Raw genomic sequence first — 16,060 nt, forward strand, 5'->3', positions numbered from 1 at the left:
ACCTGGGGGTGGTGTGTGGGTGTCTGTGTGGGGTTGACGGGTGGGTGGGAGGTGGAAATGCAAGGACCCCCTTGTCAGTCACCTGAAGAAAGGGAAGCCAGTGACTTCTCCCTTCCGAGGAAGGAAAAGGGGAAAAATGGGTGCAACCTTTGTCAGTGAGCAACAAGCTGCTTGGAAGAAATTGGGGAAACACCCAGATACTGGAGGCTTCAGGAAGTGTTTCTAATCTCCCTGTCACCTCCCCCAGCCCCATTTCCATCCAATGCTTTCCATCGCAAAGGCTTGGTGTGTTGGCTCTGGATACCCAATGATGGAGACACAAGGACCCCGGGGGCCACTGGTTCGTGTTTCAGAACATAAGCACAGGGGCGGACAGTCCGCTTGGAAAGAGAAGAGCTAACGACCAAGTCTTGAAGCCTGGCGAGCATTTAAGCATCTTGTTTCCACTCCGTCCCTCTTACGTTACAGATCTTCTAACACAGAGGGCTCTGAAGATTCTTTTATTCGGACTTCAGTAAGCTGGAGGAAACCTCGAATGGTCACATCAGACATTACTGCTACTCGGGGTGACTCGGGGACCCCACGAGTCACCCCTTGGTGCCGCCACGGGGGTGTTTATTCCGGAGGGTTGCCAGGCTGTGCAGTCCCCCCCGGGCGCGGGCGGGTGGAGGCGCCGGACGGGGCGGTTGCCCACCGAGGAGGAGGCCGGGGGCGGGGTGGGCCGCGAGGAGTGGGGAGGAGGGAGGAGGAGGCGCCTAGAAAAGGAGGCGCGGCCGGGAAGGTGCGGAGAGGGCCCGGCGGCGGCGTGCGCCTCGGGCTGGGCCGGGCCGCGGGCGGCGGAGCGCGGAGGCGAGGCCGGGCGCGGCGTGGCTGGAGCGCGGCCAGCGGCGGGGGCGGGCGGCAGGCCCGGCGTGGCAGCGCGCGCGGAGCCGGGCGCCCGACCGCCGGCCCCTCCTGGGCGCGGCGCGCACGGCGGGGCCGGCCGGGGAGCCGGGGGCTCGGGGGGCGCCGGGCCCGACGCGCCGCCTCTCGGCTCTGCCCGCAGGTCCCGGGCGCGCAGCCCTCGCCCCGCCGCCGCCCGCCCCGGGCCCCGGAGCGCGGTGGAGGGGCCCCCCGAGGAGCCGGGGGCCCGCGCCCCGCGCCCCCCAGACATGGTGGGCCACCTGCATCTGCAGGGCATGGAGGAGAGCCTCAAGGAGAAGAGCCGAGAGGGCTTGCTGGACAGCCCCGACTCCGGGCTGCCCCCCAGCCCCAGCCCCAGCCCGCCCTTCTACTCCTTGACGCCTGGCATCCTCGACGCCCGCGCGGGGGGCGCTGGCGCCTCCTCGGAGGCCCCCGGACCCGGCGAGGCCAGAGCGGTAAGCACGCACGCGCCTTCGGGCAGAAAGGGGGACAGGGCCAGCCCCCCAGACGGGGTACTTCAGGAGCCGAGACTGGGTTCCTCCCGCCATCCCCCCGGCCAAGGTGGCCCAGGGACAGCCACGGTCCTCAGGTGGGGATCGGGGCGCGTAGGTGGGGGTGGTCCAGCCTGACCCCTGCAGCCCTCTCCCTGGCTGTGGGCCTCTCTAAGGAGTGATTGTCTTACTGTCAGCAGTAAAGGCACGGAAGATGAGGACTGTCCAAAATTCTCCAAGAGGCTGGTTCCGGGCTAGGTGAGCTGGAACCCCAGGCCGAAGCAGTGTACTCAGGTTCCCTATTTACTGGTCCCTCCTGTCCTGCCAACGTGAAAGCCATTTTTTTTTTTTTAAACCCAAACCCAGACAGGAACCCTTCCTTCCTGGGATGTTGAGGGATGTTGACGTGGAGCTGAGGCGGTGCCGGGGGAAGGCTGGAACCCCAGGTCAGGAGACACGAGTTTTACCTCTTGCCAGACTTAGTGGAGCCTTCAGGTGGACTCTGGGGGTCGCCCAGCTTGGTGGCTGGGCTGAGACTGGGTTTCCCCCCACCCCTTCCGCGGCAGGCAGGAGCCAAGCGGGCGGGATCGGGTGCCTTTGGACATGAGGAAATGACAAGTTGAGATCCGGAGGCTGCTGACAGCCCCGTTCTTGCCGTTCTCTGCACGTCTTCACATCTTTTCTGCCGGGTGTACTAGCACAACTCCAGCCCGGCGCCGCTCCTGGGGCCCCGGCAATGCCTGCCTGGTACTTCACAGGGCAGTGAATGCTTCCCCTCCAGTTGGAAATCCTTCCAGGAGCAGAAACGAATGGTTCTCCTGCCTCCAGCCTATTGACAGGAATGTGACTGGTGTCTCCCTTGCTGCTTAGTCCGGTGGGTCCCAAACTTGAGTGGGCAAGGGAATCTCTGGGAGATCTTTAAGACATACCCATGCCCACCTCGTACCTCCAGGCATTCTCGTTTGATTGGCAGAGGCTGCGACCTGGACTTCAGGATTTTGAAAACCTCCCCAGGCGATCCTCGTGTGCAGAAAGTTTGGGAACCTCTGTCTTAGACCACAAGCATGCGTTGAATCTGAACTTTGGTCTCTCTTTTGGGGGCTGGGGGTGGGAGAGGCGTTCCGGACTTCCAGGGATTGATAGATGGGACCCAGGCTGTTGGCAGTGAAATTGATCCTGCTGTCTGAACGCGCCAGCTCTCCTGCAAGAACGTCTCAGACTTGGCACTGTTGAATGGGGGGTATTTGGACAGCTCAGGCTGGAAATAAATTCCTGTGGTGTCCTACACAATGGGGCCTGGAGGAAAGGGACAGGGAACCAGCCTTCTCCTTTATTCTTTGGATGACCCGGAATCCACCTTATAGGTTTTCCGGACGGTTTTCCTGCCAGCCAGGCCATCCCGGGGGGAGCCATAAGAACAGTGTGCCTGGTTTACTGGGCTAGGCTGTCCTGGTTGATTTTACCTTTTCCCCTTCCTTGCTATCTAGATACCAGGTGAGGAACTGAGCTGTCTCTGATCTTTTTAATTTGGCTTGAAGGCAAGACCTGGTGCTATTTCTGCACAGGGAATGAGATCTGCATTTAGATAGCCTTCCCAGGTGCTAGGAACTGTCCTGAGGCATCAGTTCATTTCATTTTCACAATAGCCCCTTGAAGTATGTGGGTGCTCTTATTGCACCCATTTTCCAGAGGGGGATGTTGAGGCACAGAGGTTAGCAACTTGCTTAAACTGGTAAGTGGCAGTGCTGGATTAGACACAGGGAATTGGGCTCTGGGGTCTCTACCCTTAAACCTTACATTATTTCACTGTGTAGGTAATTAACTACCTGTTTTTGTTTGTTTGTTTGTTTTTTTCATTAAGAAACGAAATGCCTGTGAACCTACAGGGTTTGGGAATGCTGCTTTTAATAAAAAAGAGAGGAAATGGTTGCCACGGGGAAGACTCTTCTCAGTCCTGGGGCCTGCAGGTGGGGCCCCGGCCACCTAAGTTACTGTCACACAGGGCGCTCCCCCACCAGGTTAACTCCTCTTAAACGTTGCTAATCTGGTGTTTAACAAAACCCTGCCTGCGGGTGACTCACTGAGAACGCCTTCCAGGCGCAGATGTAGGCAAAATACCGCCCGCTGATCTTGCACAAAAGGACAGAAACCCCTCCTGTGTCTTGGAGCTGATGGTTTCCAATGCCTAGGAAGAGGCTGGCTGCAAGCAGGGCCAGGTTTGCTCTGACACTCCCTTAGTGGCATGTGTCGCACCGTGTGTGCCTGGGGTTCAGCCTGGGCTAGGATCTTTGTTCTGACACCCAGTCCCCAGCCCTGCCTTCAGGGTCAAAGTTGGTGGCACACACCCCGGCGGGGGGGGGGGGGGGAGTGGGGGAGGTGCAGTGAGCTGCAGTTCTGTCCCTACCTTTTGGCCACTGAGGTCCTCACCAGCTTGTCACCGTATTTATTATACTGGATGTGCATCTTACATTTGCTCACCCTCTACAAAGAGGTCCCATTTCCCCCCACTTTGTTTTAAAAAGTTGGACTTACCTTCTGGACAGTACCGGATGGATGTAGGGTAACTGGCTGGCTGTGACACTGCCCCGCCCCCAAGACATAAAAGGCATTGGGGACCAGGCTGGGTGTGAATGACCCCTTGACTCCCCCACCCTGCCTGGATCATAGGTTTTTCCTTGCCCACTCTTTGGAGCAAAGATGGTCATGTGCCGAGTGATTCCCAAACCAAAGGAAGATCTGGGAATCAGTCGTTTGTCACACCAGTAGTTATTGAGCACCTACTGTATGCCGTGCACTGTTTTGGGCTGTGGGTGACATAGTGGTGAACAAGATGTTCAAGGCTCCTACCCTCGGGGAACTGGCATTCTAGTGGGAGAGACAGTCGCCGGTTTAAACGTGGTAAAACACCAGGTAGATTGACGTGTCCTTAAGACAAAGAGCTGGGTGTGGGTAGAGCTACTTTAGACAGGGTGGTCCGGGAGGTGGCATTTATTGGAAACCAGAAAACATGGGAGAGTGGCCTGGATGGTTAGAAGGATGAAATGTGTGTCAGTCCAGGGGAATGGCAGGCAAGTGCAAAGGTCCTGAGGCAGGAGCAAGACGGTGTGTTTGAATTGCGGCCGTGAGGCCGGTGGAGGCCAGCTCAGGGACTTGAAGGCCAAGCTGAGGCCAGAAAGTAAAATTCCACTTGGTCTTTAAAACTGTACTTGTGACTGTTTCATTTTTATTTTTTAAAAGGCCTCATGAGCTCCCAGACCCCCCCAGCTTAGAAACCCAAATCAGAGACTTGTCTGAGCGGTGCCCGTGTGGAACAGGCTCTGTGGAGGGCTTGTCTCTCTGCGGTGGGGCCCTGCTCGCCTGCAGGACACTGGGACAGCCAAGGCCGCCTGCCGGGCCAGCTGGGCTTTGCCTGTCAGCTGCATTCATCCCACAAATATTTAAGCCAGGCTGGGCGAGGGATGCAGCTGTGAACAGGACAGACACTGTCTACGCCACCTTCAAGCTTGCGGGGCCTGGTCCACTGGCTCCAGATGGAGGGAACACCCCGTGTCCTTCCTCCCCCCACTCCCCGTCCTGCTCGGCTGAGCTGTGGGACATGGAGGAGGGCGTCGTGGGGAGAGGGTTGTGCCACCAAGAAGGATGAGTGAGTGTGTGTGGCAGACACCCATCTCCCCACAAGTTAACATGGCCAATTCGGGGAACTAGTCCTGTCCCATCTTACCTCCCTCAGAGAGAGCACAGATGGCAATTGGGGTCTCAAGGCATCCTGTCTGGGGTGCACCTTTGAGGGAACAGCCACCACTGGGGTGGATGAGATGAGGACAGATCACCCATCTGTGGCAGATGAGGGGCTCCGCCCGCCATGGAATGGTGACTGGACGTGATGGTCTCAGCTGTTACCCGCTCAGATGTGGCCGTGGGTTCTCTAGCAGCCAGTGGCCCGGCCCCATCGTGTGCTGCCCCGCCACCCCCATCTGATCTCTCGGGGCCTGCTTACACATCAAGCGTATTTCTGAGTGGCATGCTGGGAAATTCCCCTAAGGATGAGGTGCTGGTTTCCTGGACCTGGATTCTGAGGGAAGCCCTTGGGGCTGGATCCAGGTAGAACTGGTGATGGGGAGTAGGTTGTCTTTGCCCCATCCTCGGAAATTTCCCGGGGCTGCCCAGCTCTTGGAAATCTTGGTCACAGCCATCTCTTAGGATCTTGGCTGTCACCACCCCTGCCTCTTCACCCAGGACATCTGGATTTTCTCATTTCTCAGTTTCTGGTCTGTGATGGTGAAACCAAGGATGAGGGCAGAGAAGGAAGGGAGTTAGGAATTTAGGGAGTTAGTGCCCAGGATTGGGAAGGATGGAAGGACGGATGGACAAATGGATGGATGGATGGATAGATGGATGGATGGATGGATGGATAGATGGACGGAAGGATGGACAGATGAATGCATGCATGGACAGAAGGATGGATGGGTGGACATATGGATGGATAAACGGATGAGTGGACAGATGGATGGATAAACGGATGAATGGACAGATGGATGGATAAATGGATGGATGGATGGACAGGCGAGAGGATGGACGGATGGAGAGAGAAATGGATGGATGGGTGGATGGACAGACAGACTGAGGAGACGGGGTCAGCCCCCATGGCCCCCTTGCAGGCTCACCGGTGTGGCCCTGACCAGCGAAGGTGCCTGAGCAAGCTCAGGTGGAAAAGAGCCAGGTGGGTCAGGCCAAGGAGGGAGGAGCCTGTTTGCGGAAAGGAAGGCTGTGTGGAGCCAGAAACCCTGGCGCCTCCTTTCAGCCCCTGTCTGCCTAATCCTGGATGAAGTGGCCTCCAGCAAAAGCAGCAACCTCTCTGACAGCCCCGCGACTCTGTGAAAGTCTCACCTGTCTGAGAAGCTCTATTGCAGCTTTAGTGTGAAAAGAAGACAAATGGGCCTACGCCCTGCCAGGTGCTCTGGGGGCGCAGGAGTGAGCACGAGCCACCTCCCTGGGAAAATGCCACCAGGTGGGGACTCCTGGGGATGTCCTTTGTGCGCTCAGGACTCCTGGCCTCCCTGCTGGGCTGGGGGAAACAGATGTGGTACAAAGAGGCCAGAAGGCCGAGATCCGTGTGTCAGCGGGGCCACATTCCCTCCAGAGGCTCTAGGGAAGCATCCATGCCATGCATGTGTCCCGGCTTCTGGTGGTGGCTGGCCATCCCCGGCATGCCTTGTCTTTCAGACGCACCCCTCCATCTCTGCCCCGTCCCCACATGGCCTTCTTCCTGCTGTGTGTCCTGTGTCTGAAGGGGACACCAGCCATATTGAGTTAGGGACCATCCCCGTCCAGTGGGACCTCAATTTGTTCACCTCTGCAAAGACCCTATGTCCAAAGAGGGTCGCATTCCAGGTCCCAGGGGTTAGGACGTGAACCTATGTGGGGGTCACAAAGCACCCCAGCCCCACCCTGCTGGCTTGGGCCCATCTGGCCGCCGGTCTTGGGGAGCAGGCCTGTCCCTGAGCCCCACCTCCGAGCTGAGATATATGGGTTTGCTCAGTTTCACTGCTTTGAGTGTCAGACCTTGCATCTGCACCATCTGGGGGTTCTCCTGGGCTCCCCGAGCCTAGCTCCGCTCACCGCCTCTGTGGTGAAATGTTGTGCAGTGAGCCTTTTGGATCCCCCCGCCCCACCCCAGGATTTACCACCAGTGCCCAGGGCCTTTCATAAAAAGGATGAGAATTCTCGGGGCGTAAATGTGCCTTCCTTGGATCACGTTCCTCATGGGGGAAGCTCAGGGTCCGCCTCAGCCCAGCGGGGGAGCTTTTGGTCTCAAATCCTGAAACACGCTGAAAATAATTGTTTCATGCCGATCGCAGTGGAAGCCACCCCCTGCCAGCGAGGTCAGTGCCTTGAGAAAGGCCATTTCAGCCCCTAAAAAGGTTCCCCGTGGCTTTGGTGAGGACACCTCTCCCCCAGGCCAGCGTGGGGGTCTCCCTGGACCCTTCCTCCTGCCAGTCACCCTCCAGCGATGGGGGCTTCACACTCGCTGACCGTGTGGAGAGTTCCGTGGGTCACAAGTGGCTCCAGCCATATCCCGTGCGGTGGCAGGCGGGGGACCGCAGTGCGTCACTCAGGCTGGGGACAAACACGGCTGTGCCGTCCCTACCTGTCCGTGCCAGCCAGGCCGGGACCCTTGGCGGGGCTGGGCTGTCACCGCACAACACGAGCTCGCACAGCCAAGCGCTTATCTCTCTTTGCCGTCCTGTGGGCCGTGCCCTGTACCGTAGCCAGGGAGGGGGAGCGCTCCAGACACAGATGTGTATTTTTGCTTCCAGCCGTGGAGAATTTATCCTTGCCCGGCGGCTCCGGGGAGGGCACATGAATCACTGGGCGAGGCGGGTGGGGCCTGGCGGGCAGAGGGCAGCCCGCGGCCCACTGTTCGCTGGGTCTCGCCCCCTCTGAAGCCCTTCCTGGTCCCTACGCACCCCCCACCCTGCCCAGGAGACCAGGGAGCCAGGCCAGCCCCCTCCCCAGGCTAGAACAGGGCTCTCCGGGTCCCTAGAAGGAGCTGGGGGCTGGCCCAGCTGTGGCGCCGTCCCAGGGTGGGGGGCGTGGCTTCTGGGAGACCAGTCTTCATCTCTCAGCTCCTCTGCAGCTGGGACTCAGCTGTTCTTCCCCCGCCCCTGCACCCCAAGGCTGCAAGGGGACCCGAGGACACCGGCCAGCCTGCGCCTGGGTATCTGCACCTCTGACCTCACAAATGGCTCAGCCTCATTGTACAGATGAGCAGACTGAGGAGCACTGAGCAGGTGGCTGGGGGGAGGGGATCTCTCGCGGGTCCTTTCAGGGTGGAGCAAGCACCCTGAGATGTGGCTGCCCCAGGGTAGGGAGGTGGTGAGGGTTGCAGGGTGCCTGGGGGCTTTCTTCGCTCCAGGTGGCCCGGGCCAGGCCAGCAGGTGCAGCAGCAGCAGGGGGTCCCCTGGGCCCTTGACCCCGAACCCCCTCCCTGGGCCGCCCCCACCCTGGTGGCTCCGATGGGAAGGTGAGTCCAGTGTGGCTGGGGGGCCGCCCTTGCAGGGCCAGTGGTGTGCCGTCCTGGCCTGCTCCCCGGGCTGCCTGGGCTCCACGTGCACCACTACCATTCTGATGTTAAAACACCGCTGCAGCTGCAAGATGCGCTCAGCTTCCGGAGCCCTGTGGCTGCGGGGCGGCCAGGAGCCGCCACTGGTCCCTGGAGCCCAGCGGGGGCGGCTGGGGCCTCAGTTGAGCTGTCTCGTCGCCCGGGCCCCTGCTTGCCAGCCTGTGCCTGGGTTTTCGGTGGCTTCCCCCAGCTCTTGCACAGCGCTCCCAGGTGGGGTGGATTTTAGCTGTTTTTCCACCGGGGCCCTTTGGAAAATGGTGCCCAGAGCTCCAGCTCCCCAGCACAGCCTGTGGAGACAGGCTTGTCCCCTCTGCTGGCAGCCAGTCGGGGAGTGAGATCCGGCTGGAATGGGGCCCCAAATGTGCACTTGGGCCACATCAGGAGGTTTGGGTGGACCCGAGAGGGATGGTGGTACCCAGCTCTGCAACAAAGGCTTTGCCTCCCAAAGAATTCGTCCCCGCTCATGAGCTTGGGAATTGTTCTTTCTTGGGGTTTGGGGGCGTGGTGATAAAAACCAGTAGCAGGCTGTGCCCCTCCCTCCCTCCAGCCCTTGCCCCTAGAGATGCCTCCAAAAACTTTAGCACCCACGTCCACAGCCTTCACATGCCTGCATCATCCTCTGTACTCTTCTGTGTCCACAAGAAGAGCCCTGGGAGGCACTGTGCCTCATCCGACCCACACAGGGTCTGGCGCACAGTAGGTGCTCAGCACACAGTAGGTGCTCAGCAAACCCCTGCACACATTTGAGAAAGTGCCACACTTCAGATAGTCTTGAGGGGAGAGTGTATGATTTTTATGAGCAGCCAGTCATGGAGTTTTACAGCTGAGGCCTGTGCTGACTTCACAGAGCCACGGGGGACGCCAGAAGTGCCTAAATCTTGTAACTATTTTATTTTATTATTTAAAAAAAATTTTTTTAAAAATTTTTGGCCACACCGCATGGCTTGTGGGATCTTAGTTCCCCAAACAGGGATTGAACCTGAGCCCTCAGCAGTGAAAACTCAGGGTCCTAACCACTGGATCGCCTGGGAATTCCCATCACTTTTTTTATTTTTATTTTTTTTATTTCATGAAATATTTATTGTGTCTAAATCAGAAATTATATAAGGGATAGAAAAAGAACTAATACCTGATATATCTTTAATATCAGCTTACTTTACAAGCATACTTTTTTTTTAAGAACTTTTATCGAGATACAGTTGACATACAGTAAACTGCATATATTTAAAGTGTACAATTTGGTATTTTTTTTCTTATTAGTAATGTATATATGGCAATCCCAATCTCCCAATTCATTCCACCCCCCCCAACCCTCCCTGCTTTCCCCACTTGGTGTCCATATGTTTGTTCTCTACATCTGTGTCTCTATTTCTGCCTTGCAAACCGGTTGATTTGTACCATTTTTTTATATTCCGCATATATGTGTTAATATGCAATATTTGTTTTTCTCTTTCTGACTCACTTCACTGCCCATCACTCTTTTATTTTTAAATTTAAATCTCGTGAATGATGTGCGCTTGCTTTGGAAGGTAGGAGCAGGGTTGTCTCAAGGTTAAGAAAGGTGTGGATTGTACCTCTCTCCAGAGAGGACCCCCCCCACACACACACCCCTTGAACGTTTGTGAAAAGCACTTGGAACATAAGCCGATGTTTACACGGTGCTTGCTCCGTGCCCGGCACCGTCCCACACGTTCACACACTTTGAACCATTGCCCTCACTGCAGCCTGGGAGGCGGGTGCTCCTGTCACCCCACTTCGGGGACCAGGAGGCTGCCCCGAGAGGGGAGTTGTTTGCCAGGTCACAGGGTGTATTAGCTTCCTATCGTTGCTCTAACAAATGACCATGCACGTAGTGGCTTAAAACAACACAGATTCAGTATCTTACAGTTCCAAAGGTTAGAAATCTACGATAGGACTCACGGGCTAAAATCAATGGGCAAGGTGTCCTCTCTGGGTGCTCTAGGGGAGAATCCTCGCCTTTCCCACCTGCTAGAGGCTGCCCACTCCAGGCTCCGTCCTCCATCCTTAAGGCAGCAGCATAATGTTCTCAATCTCTCTCTGACTGTGACCCCCCCGCCTCCCTTTTTCACTTAGACGGACCCTTGTGATGACATGGGGGCCCACTGGATACTCCAGGACAGTCTCCTCATCTCAAGATCCGTAACCACATCTGCAAGTCCCTTTTGGCCCTATAAGGTCCCGCACTCCCAGGTCCTGGCGTTTAGGACGTGCACATCTTTGGGGCTGTTATTCCACTAGCCATGCCCAGCAAGGGAGAAATGGGACAGCTTGAGGACAGCTGCTGGGGGCCTGTGGGGAACCCCCTCTTTCTCCAACTCTCAGATCTTTTCTCCCTTTGGTCCTTCCTCGACCCCTGTTGTGGGGACGCTGTGATCAGCTGAGGAGGGGGCTGCGGTGACCACATCACTGGTGACCACACTGCTGATAACAGATTTGGAGACAGGTGTGGGTCTGGCCCGGGGGCTCACAGGATGGGATGGGGGGGAGCGGAGAGGGGGCAGAGTGCTGCTTTGCACATGTGAGGTCCTGCCTTTGGACAGCACAGGGTCTGTGAGGTGCCAGGCCCTGGAGCCAGAGAGGTCATCAGGCCCTGAATCTTAAGGCGCTCATGATCTGGGGGGTGACAGACACACAAAGGGGTCACAGCAATGGAGACCAGAAGGTGGGAACTCCAGGAACCCTGCAGAGGATGTCAGGGAAGACAGGGAGCTGGTGCCTGAGTTGTCACCCTGGACCAAGTGAGAAGCAAAGGGAAGGATGTTTCTGGTAAGGGGAACAGCACAAGCCAAGGCACAGAGGCAGCCTGGGGCGTGGCCAAGGCGAGTGAAAGATACATGGGCCGAGGCCTGTGTGGGAAGCGCCCTGATCCTGTGCGCGAGGGCAAGCTTGCTCTGAGCAGGAGGTGACAGGACAGGTCTCGGGGCTGCAGCGCCCGTCCCGTGGGCGTGAGAGGCAGCGGAGGAACGTGGGTGAGGGCGCAGACTCCGGAGCCAGACCACCAGCTCTGCCTCTTCCTAGCTGTGTGGCCTCAGGCAAGTTACTTAGCCACTCTGGGCCTCAGTTTCAGCATCTATAAAATGGGAATGCTAGTAACAGCTCCCTCCCATGATCGAATGAATGGGTACATGGAGGGCCCAGAGCAGTGCCTGGTGCGCTTAGAGCTCTAAAAGCATCAGTGGCTGCGATCTCTCCTTATCCAGGTGAGGACAAGGAAAGCCTTGTGAAGGAGTTGAATGAAGGACCCACAGCCACGTGCCAGAAAGGGCCGGGAACTCTTCCCTCCATGCGCGTGCTTTTCAGCTCCTCGCAGAGCTCCAGCCTGCTGTGTCTCCCGGTGGGGCAGCTCGCGAGGCTTGGGGTCAAGGGCTCCCTGAGAGGGGTCCCAGTTCTACAGGGCTCTGAGCCTGGCTCCTGGGGCTCGGGGTGGACTGGGTGTTGTAGAAAGAAACCATTACCATGTCCCCTTATTGAGATGCCCAGGAACTGAGGGGCAGGGTGGTGGGTGGGTGGGGAGCCGTGGGTGTCAGAGTGCTTGGATTCCACAGCGTGGAATGGGCTGGAGTGGGCTTCTTGAGGGACCCTGCAAAGTAGGCTTCCAGAAAAGCAAGGGCTGGAAGGGTGTGGGGCAGCCCTTGTGCCCAGCGGGGAGCTGAGGCCAAAGGGCTGCTCACGTGACCCTGTGCCCCTGGCTCTCCCCACAGCCCCCCGCCCTCCCCCCGAGCACCCCAGCACGCGAGATGAGACCTCGGATGCTGCCTGTGTTCTTTGGGGAGAGCATTGAGGTGAACCCAGAACCCACGCCCGAGATCCGGTGAGTGGGGCTGCTGGGCTGGCTGGGGTTGGGGCGGGTGCTGGTCCGGACCCCCTCGGGGTGGGGGGGCCAGGCTGGGAGGCTCAGCAGGCGCCCCTCCCTCCAGGCAGCCCCTCTTGGTGCTACTCCTCGAGGAGGCACGGCCATGATTCAAAGAGACTCTGTCCCCAGGTAGCCTTCCCTGCCCCCCCGTCCCAGGGGACATTTCCACACTGACCTTCACCCCCAACCTGGCTGATTTTTATTTTAAATGTGCCCCTTTATCCCCGAGGAGCCAGTGCCCTGAATGTGTATTAGGGCATCTCAGGTAGCACCCGTACTTCCAAGTTAAGGTGACCCCACCAGATGCTTTCCTCCAGCTGTCTGCCCTCCTTGGAGGGCTTCTGGGGGATTGGGCTTCCAGAAGGTGGAGTCTAGGGTCCGTGGGTCTCAGTAGTGTGTCCCTGGGACTCTCAGGATGGATTTGTCCACGTCGACATGGCCCAGCCAGGGGTGTGGGGCCCATTGCCTCCTGCCCCTCCAGCTCTGGATATGGTCCCAGGAGACAAACGGGTCCACTTTAAAGGTTTTTTTTTTTTTTTTTTTTCCAAAAGAGCTCTCCTGTTTAATTTTTATACTAGAGACCCGAGCCAGGGTGGATGTGAACTGCCTGGCCTCTTGGGACCCCTGCCTCCCTTCCCACGTGGATCACCTGTGGGGTGTAGCGGGAAGGAAACATGTGAAGCCCCCACTCTCCTCCCTGGGGCTTTTCCTTCCAGTGTGATGATCTGGGAGCAGGGCTGGGGGGCGCTGAGCAGTTGGTCACTCATAAGGGGGGTGGGTCACTCATCTAGAGGTGCTGAAGCTACTTGGGGGGGACTTATTTTGATAAAATTTCAAACTTAAGGAAAGTTGCAGGAAGAGTACAGGGGACCCTCGTTAAACAGATTCATTGGGGCTTTCCATTCTGCCCCGCTGGCTTGAATATCCGCTCACTGCCTCGTTCTGCAGAAACGAAACTTTTTTCTGACCCATTAGAGAGGAGGTTGGTGACACCCTGACCTTGAACCTCTAAATAACTCCGGCCGGTGTCCTTCCTAAGAACAGGGACATCGTCTCTCATAATGACAGTCCACTTGCCCAAATCGGACTAGCTAAAGCTGAAACACGACGACTGCCTAGTCCAATTCCGCCCATTGTCCCAAAATGTCCTTTTATAGCCTATTTTTATCCCAGTTCAGAATCCAGCCAGGGTCACGTGTGGCATTTAATTGTCCCTTCTCCTGCGTTTCCTCCAAGCCGGCTGGGTCCCTCAGCACTTCTTTGCCCTTTTGACCTTGGCATTTCGAAAGAGCCCAGGCCGTTCCGTGTTCACGGCGACCCCTGACCGTGCGGGACGGTGACCCGGCTGCCCCCTCCCGGGCTCACACCCGTCCTCCCGCCCTCCCCACCAGCTGCAATTCTGAGGTCAAGTACGCCTCGGAGAAGCACTTCCGGGACAAGGTCTTCTACGCGCCGGTGCCCACGGTCACGGCCTACAGCGAGACGATTGTGGCCGCGCCCAACTGCACTTGGCGCAACTACCGCAGCCAGCTGACCCTGGAGCCGCGGCCGCGCGCCCTGCGCTACCGCAGCACCACCATCATCTTCCCCAAGCGCGCCTGCAGCTCGTTCCGCACCACCCTGCACCTCAGCCTGGGCCGGCCCCGCCACTGGTTCACGGCCAGCGTGCAGCTGCAGCTCTGCCCGCGCCCCGGGCCCAGCCTCCTGGGCCCCGCGCCCCTCTGACCGGCGGCCCGGCCCCTGCGGCGGCGCCGAGCCGGTGAGAGCCCGGAGGCGGCCCGAGGACGGACTCCGCGATCGGGAGGGACCCTGGGCTGTGTTTTCCCCGGGCCGCCGTGGCCCACCCAATAAACACATCTATCTTATCAGCACCTACACGGCGAGGCAGCGTGGGCCTGGTTCTCCCGAGGGCACGGCATAGGGGCAGGTGGGTAGGCGGTGACCTCCCCGACGGCCAGGGAGAGAAGGTGTGTGTCCTTGGCTGCCCTTGAAGCGGGGGACACCCCGAGCGCCGGCAGGACAGAGGCGTCCCAGCCTCTGCTGAGGCCCCCCCCAGGCTGCTTGGGAGGGAAGAGGGGTGCCATCCAGACACCCCCTGCCCCCACAGAGGGCTGCTTCTGGAGCGGGCCTTTCAAATGTGTATAGCTCCATGCCCAGTGCTGTAGCCCAGCAACCTCTGGCAGACAGTGAGCCGGGAGGCTGGGCGAAAGCCGGATGCCGATGCCCGGGTCGGTGTGGGTTGTGTGGGGAGCATCCCAGAGGAGCCCTGCCCACGCTGTCCTGGGGCCCGTGCCCAGGTGCAGAGGATGGAGGGCACAACCATCTGCACTGAGGTCTTTGAGCTCTGTGTGCAGAGCCTTACCTGCAGGGCATCCTGCTAACCTCTGTCCACCGATACCTTCAGGACCAGGACTCTGGAACGTCAGAGCCCTTGAGCCAGGTGCCAGGGGGAGGTGTTTAAGCTCTTGGAAATGACCACCGCCACCTGCCTGAGGCTCCGGGCCAGCTGTCAGCTTACAGAGATTCCGTGGGGTCCGGCTGCCCTCGATCAGGCCTCCGGTCCCTACAGTGATAACTCTGCAATGGTCAGTGCAACACGGTCATCACACATGTGCAAGATCAGGGGAGGAAGACCGGAGACCCTTGTGCTTCCTGCAAAGAGCCAGGATGCGTGGGGCTGGGGCCTCGACCTGAGGCTGCCGGGTACCAGTGCCCCAGGAGCCACAGAGATGCCCTCAGACCTGAATGGACCCAGCAGGTGGGGCTGCCCCGCCACTTCCCTGGCACCCTGCCCCCCCAATATGGGGCTTTGGCTCCCTCGCTGCAGGGAGAGGCTCACGTTCAGGAGATGCAAAGTGACTGATATATTTTTATATATCTACAGACTGTGCATGATCTCACCACAGAGATGCTTTCTGATTAACAAAGAAATAACTTAAAGAATCGATTATCTTAATAAAATGTGCAAACTCATAGAGGCTCCCTCTTCCGTGTTTCTAAGGCCCTCAGATCCCACGGTGGGTGGGACTGGTCTTCACAGGCCCGTGGTCCCTCCCCACTGCTCACAGGGGACAGGGAGGCGCTCGGACGGCTCAGAGCCCTGTGACCCCCCCACCCCATCCCTGCAGACAGCCTCGGTGTGCACCAGCTCCATCCAGGAGCTAGGTAGTAAATGCAGAGGCCCAGGCCCCAGGTGGGACTTGGGTCTGCCTCCAAGGAGGTCCTGGGAATCTGCATGTTTGATGCTTTGTCCTCTGCACACCAGCCCTTGGCACCTGCAGACCCCCAAAGCTGGCCCTGGCCCTGGAGAAGGGCCTGGGCTGCCTCTGCAAAGCAGGTGGCCTCGACCGTGTTACTTCTCTGCATCTGGTCCACATCCTTGGAGTGGCCTCTGGGGCCCCGGACTGTGAGTGAGGAGGACATTCAGCAGCCTCGGGCAGTGTCCTCCTAGAGTGGGGGAGTGCCGGTGTCTTTGCAGGGGCTCCTGCCTCGATGGAGGAGGATGTCTAACGGGGCGGGGTTGGAGTGAAAGCCAGGAGAGCAGGGCCAAGGGACAGGGTCATGTCACCAAGAGGAAGAACCCGGAGGCTTGGCTGCTCAGTGTGGACAGGAAGGGCGCAAACACAGCCTTGGGAAGCCCAGGAACACAGCCGCGCAGAGAGGGGTTTC

General features: G+C 58.5%; 1 protein-coding gene across 1 annotated transcript; it reads left to right on the top strand.

Moving 5' to 3' along the window:
• Positions 1 to 988: 988 nt before the first annotated feature.
• RFLNA (refilin A) lies at positions 989 to 15,355 on the top strand. Its single transcript, XM_057745966.1, has 3 exons — positions 989 to 1,358; positions 12,240 to 12,349; positions 13,783 to 15,355. The coding sequence occupies exons 1-3, from the start codon at positions 1,152 to 1,154 to the stop codon at positions 14,114 to 14,116; spliced, it is 651 nt and encodes a 216-aa protein (XP_057601949.1). The 5' UTR covers positions 989 to 1,151; the 3' UTR covers positions 14,117 to 15,355.
• Positions 15,356 to 16,060: the final 705 nt, after the last annotated feature.

The sequence above is a fragment of the Hippopotamus amphibius genome, chromosome 8, assembly GCF_030028045.1.
Source record: "Hippopotamus amphibius kiboko isolate mHipAmp2 chromosome 8, mHipAmp2.hap2, whole genome shotgun sequence".
Lineage (NCBI taxonomy): Eukaryota > Metazoa > Chordata > Mammalia > Artiodactyla > Hippopotamidae > Hippopotamus > Hippopotamus amphibius.

Coding starts and splice junctions, on each gene's coding strand:
- RFLNA (XM_057745966.1), top strand. CDS start 1,152: ATGGTGGGCCACCTGCATCTGCAGGGCATGGAGGAGAGCCTCAAGGAG. Junction 1,359..12,239: donor GACCCGGCGAGGCCAGAGCG/GTAAGCACGCAC, acceptor CTCTCCCCACAG/CCCCCCGCCCTCCCCCCGAG. Junction 12,350..13,782: donor GAACCCACGCCCGAGATCCG/GTGAGTGGGGCT, acceptor CCTCCCCACCAG/CTGCAATTCTGAGGTCAAGT.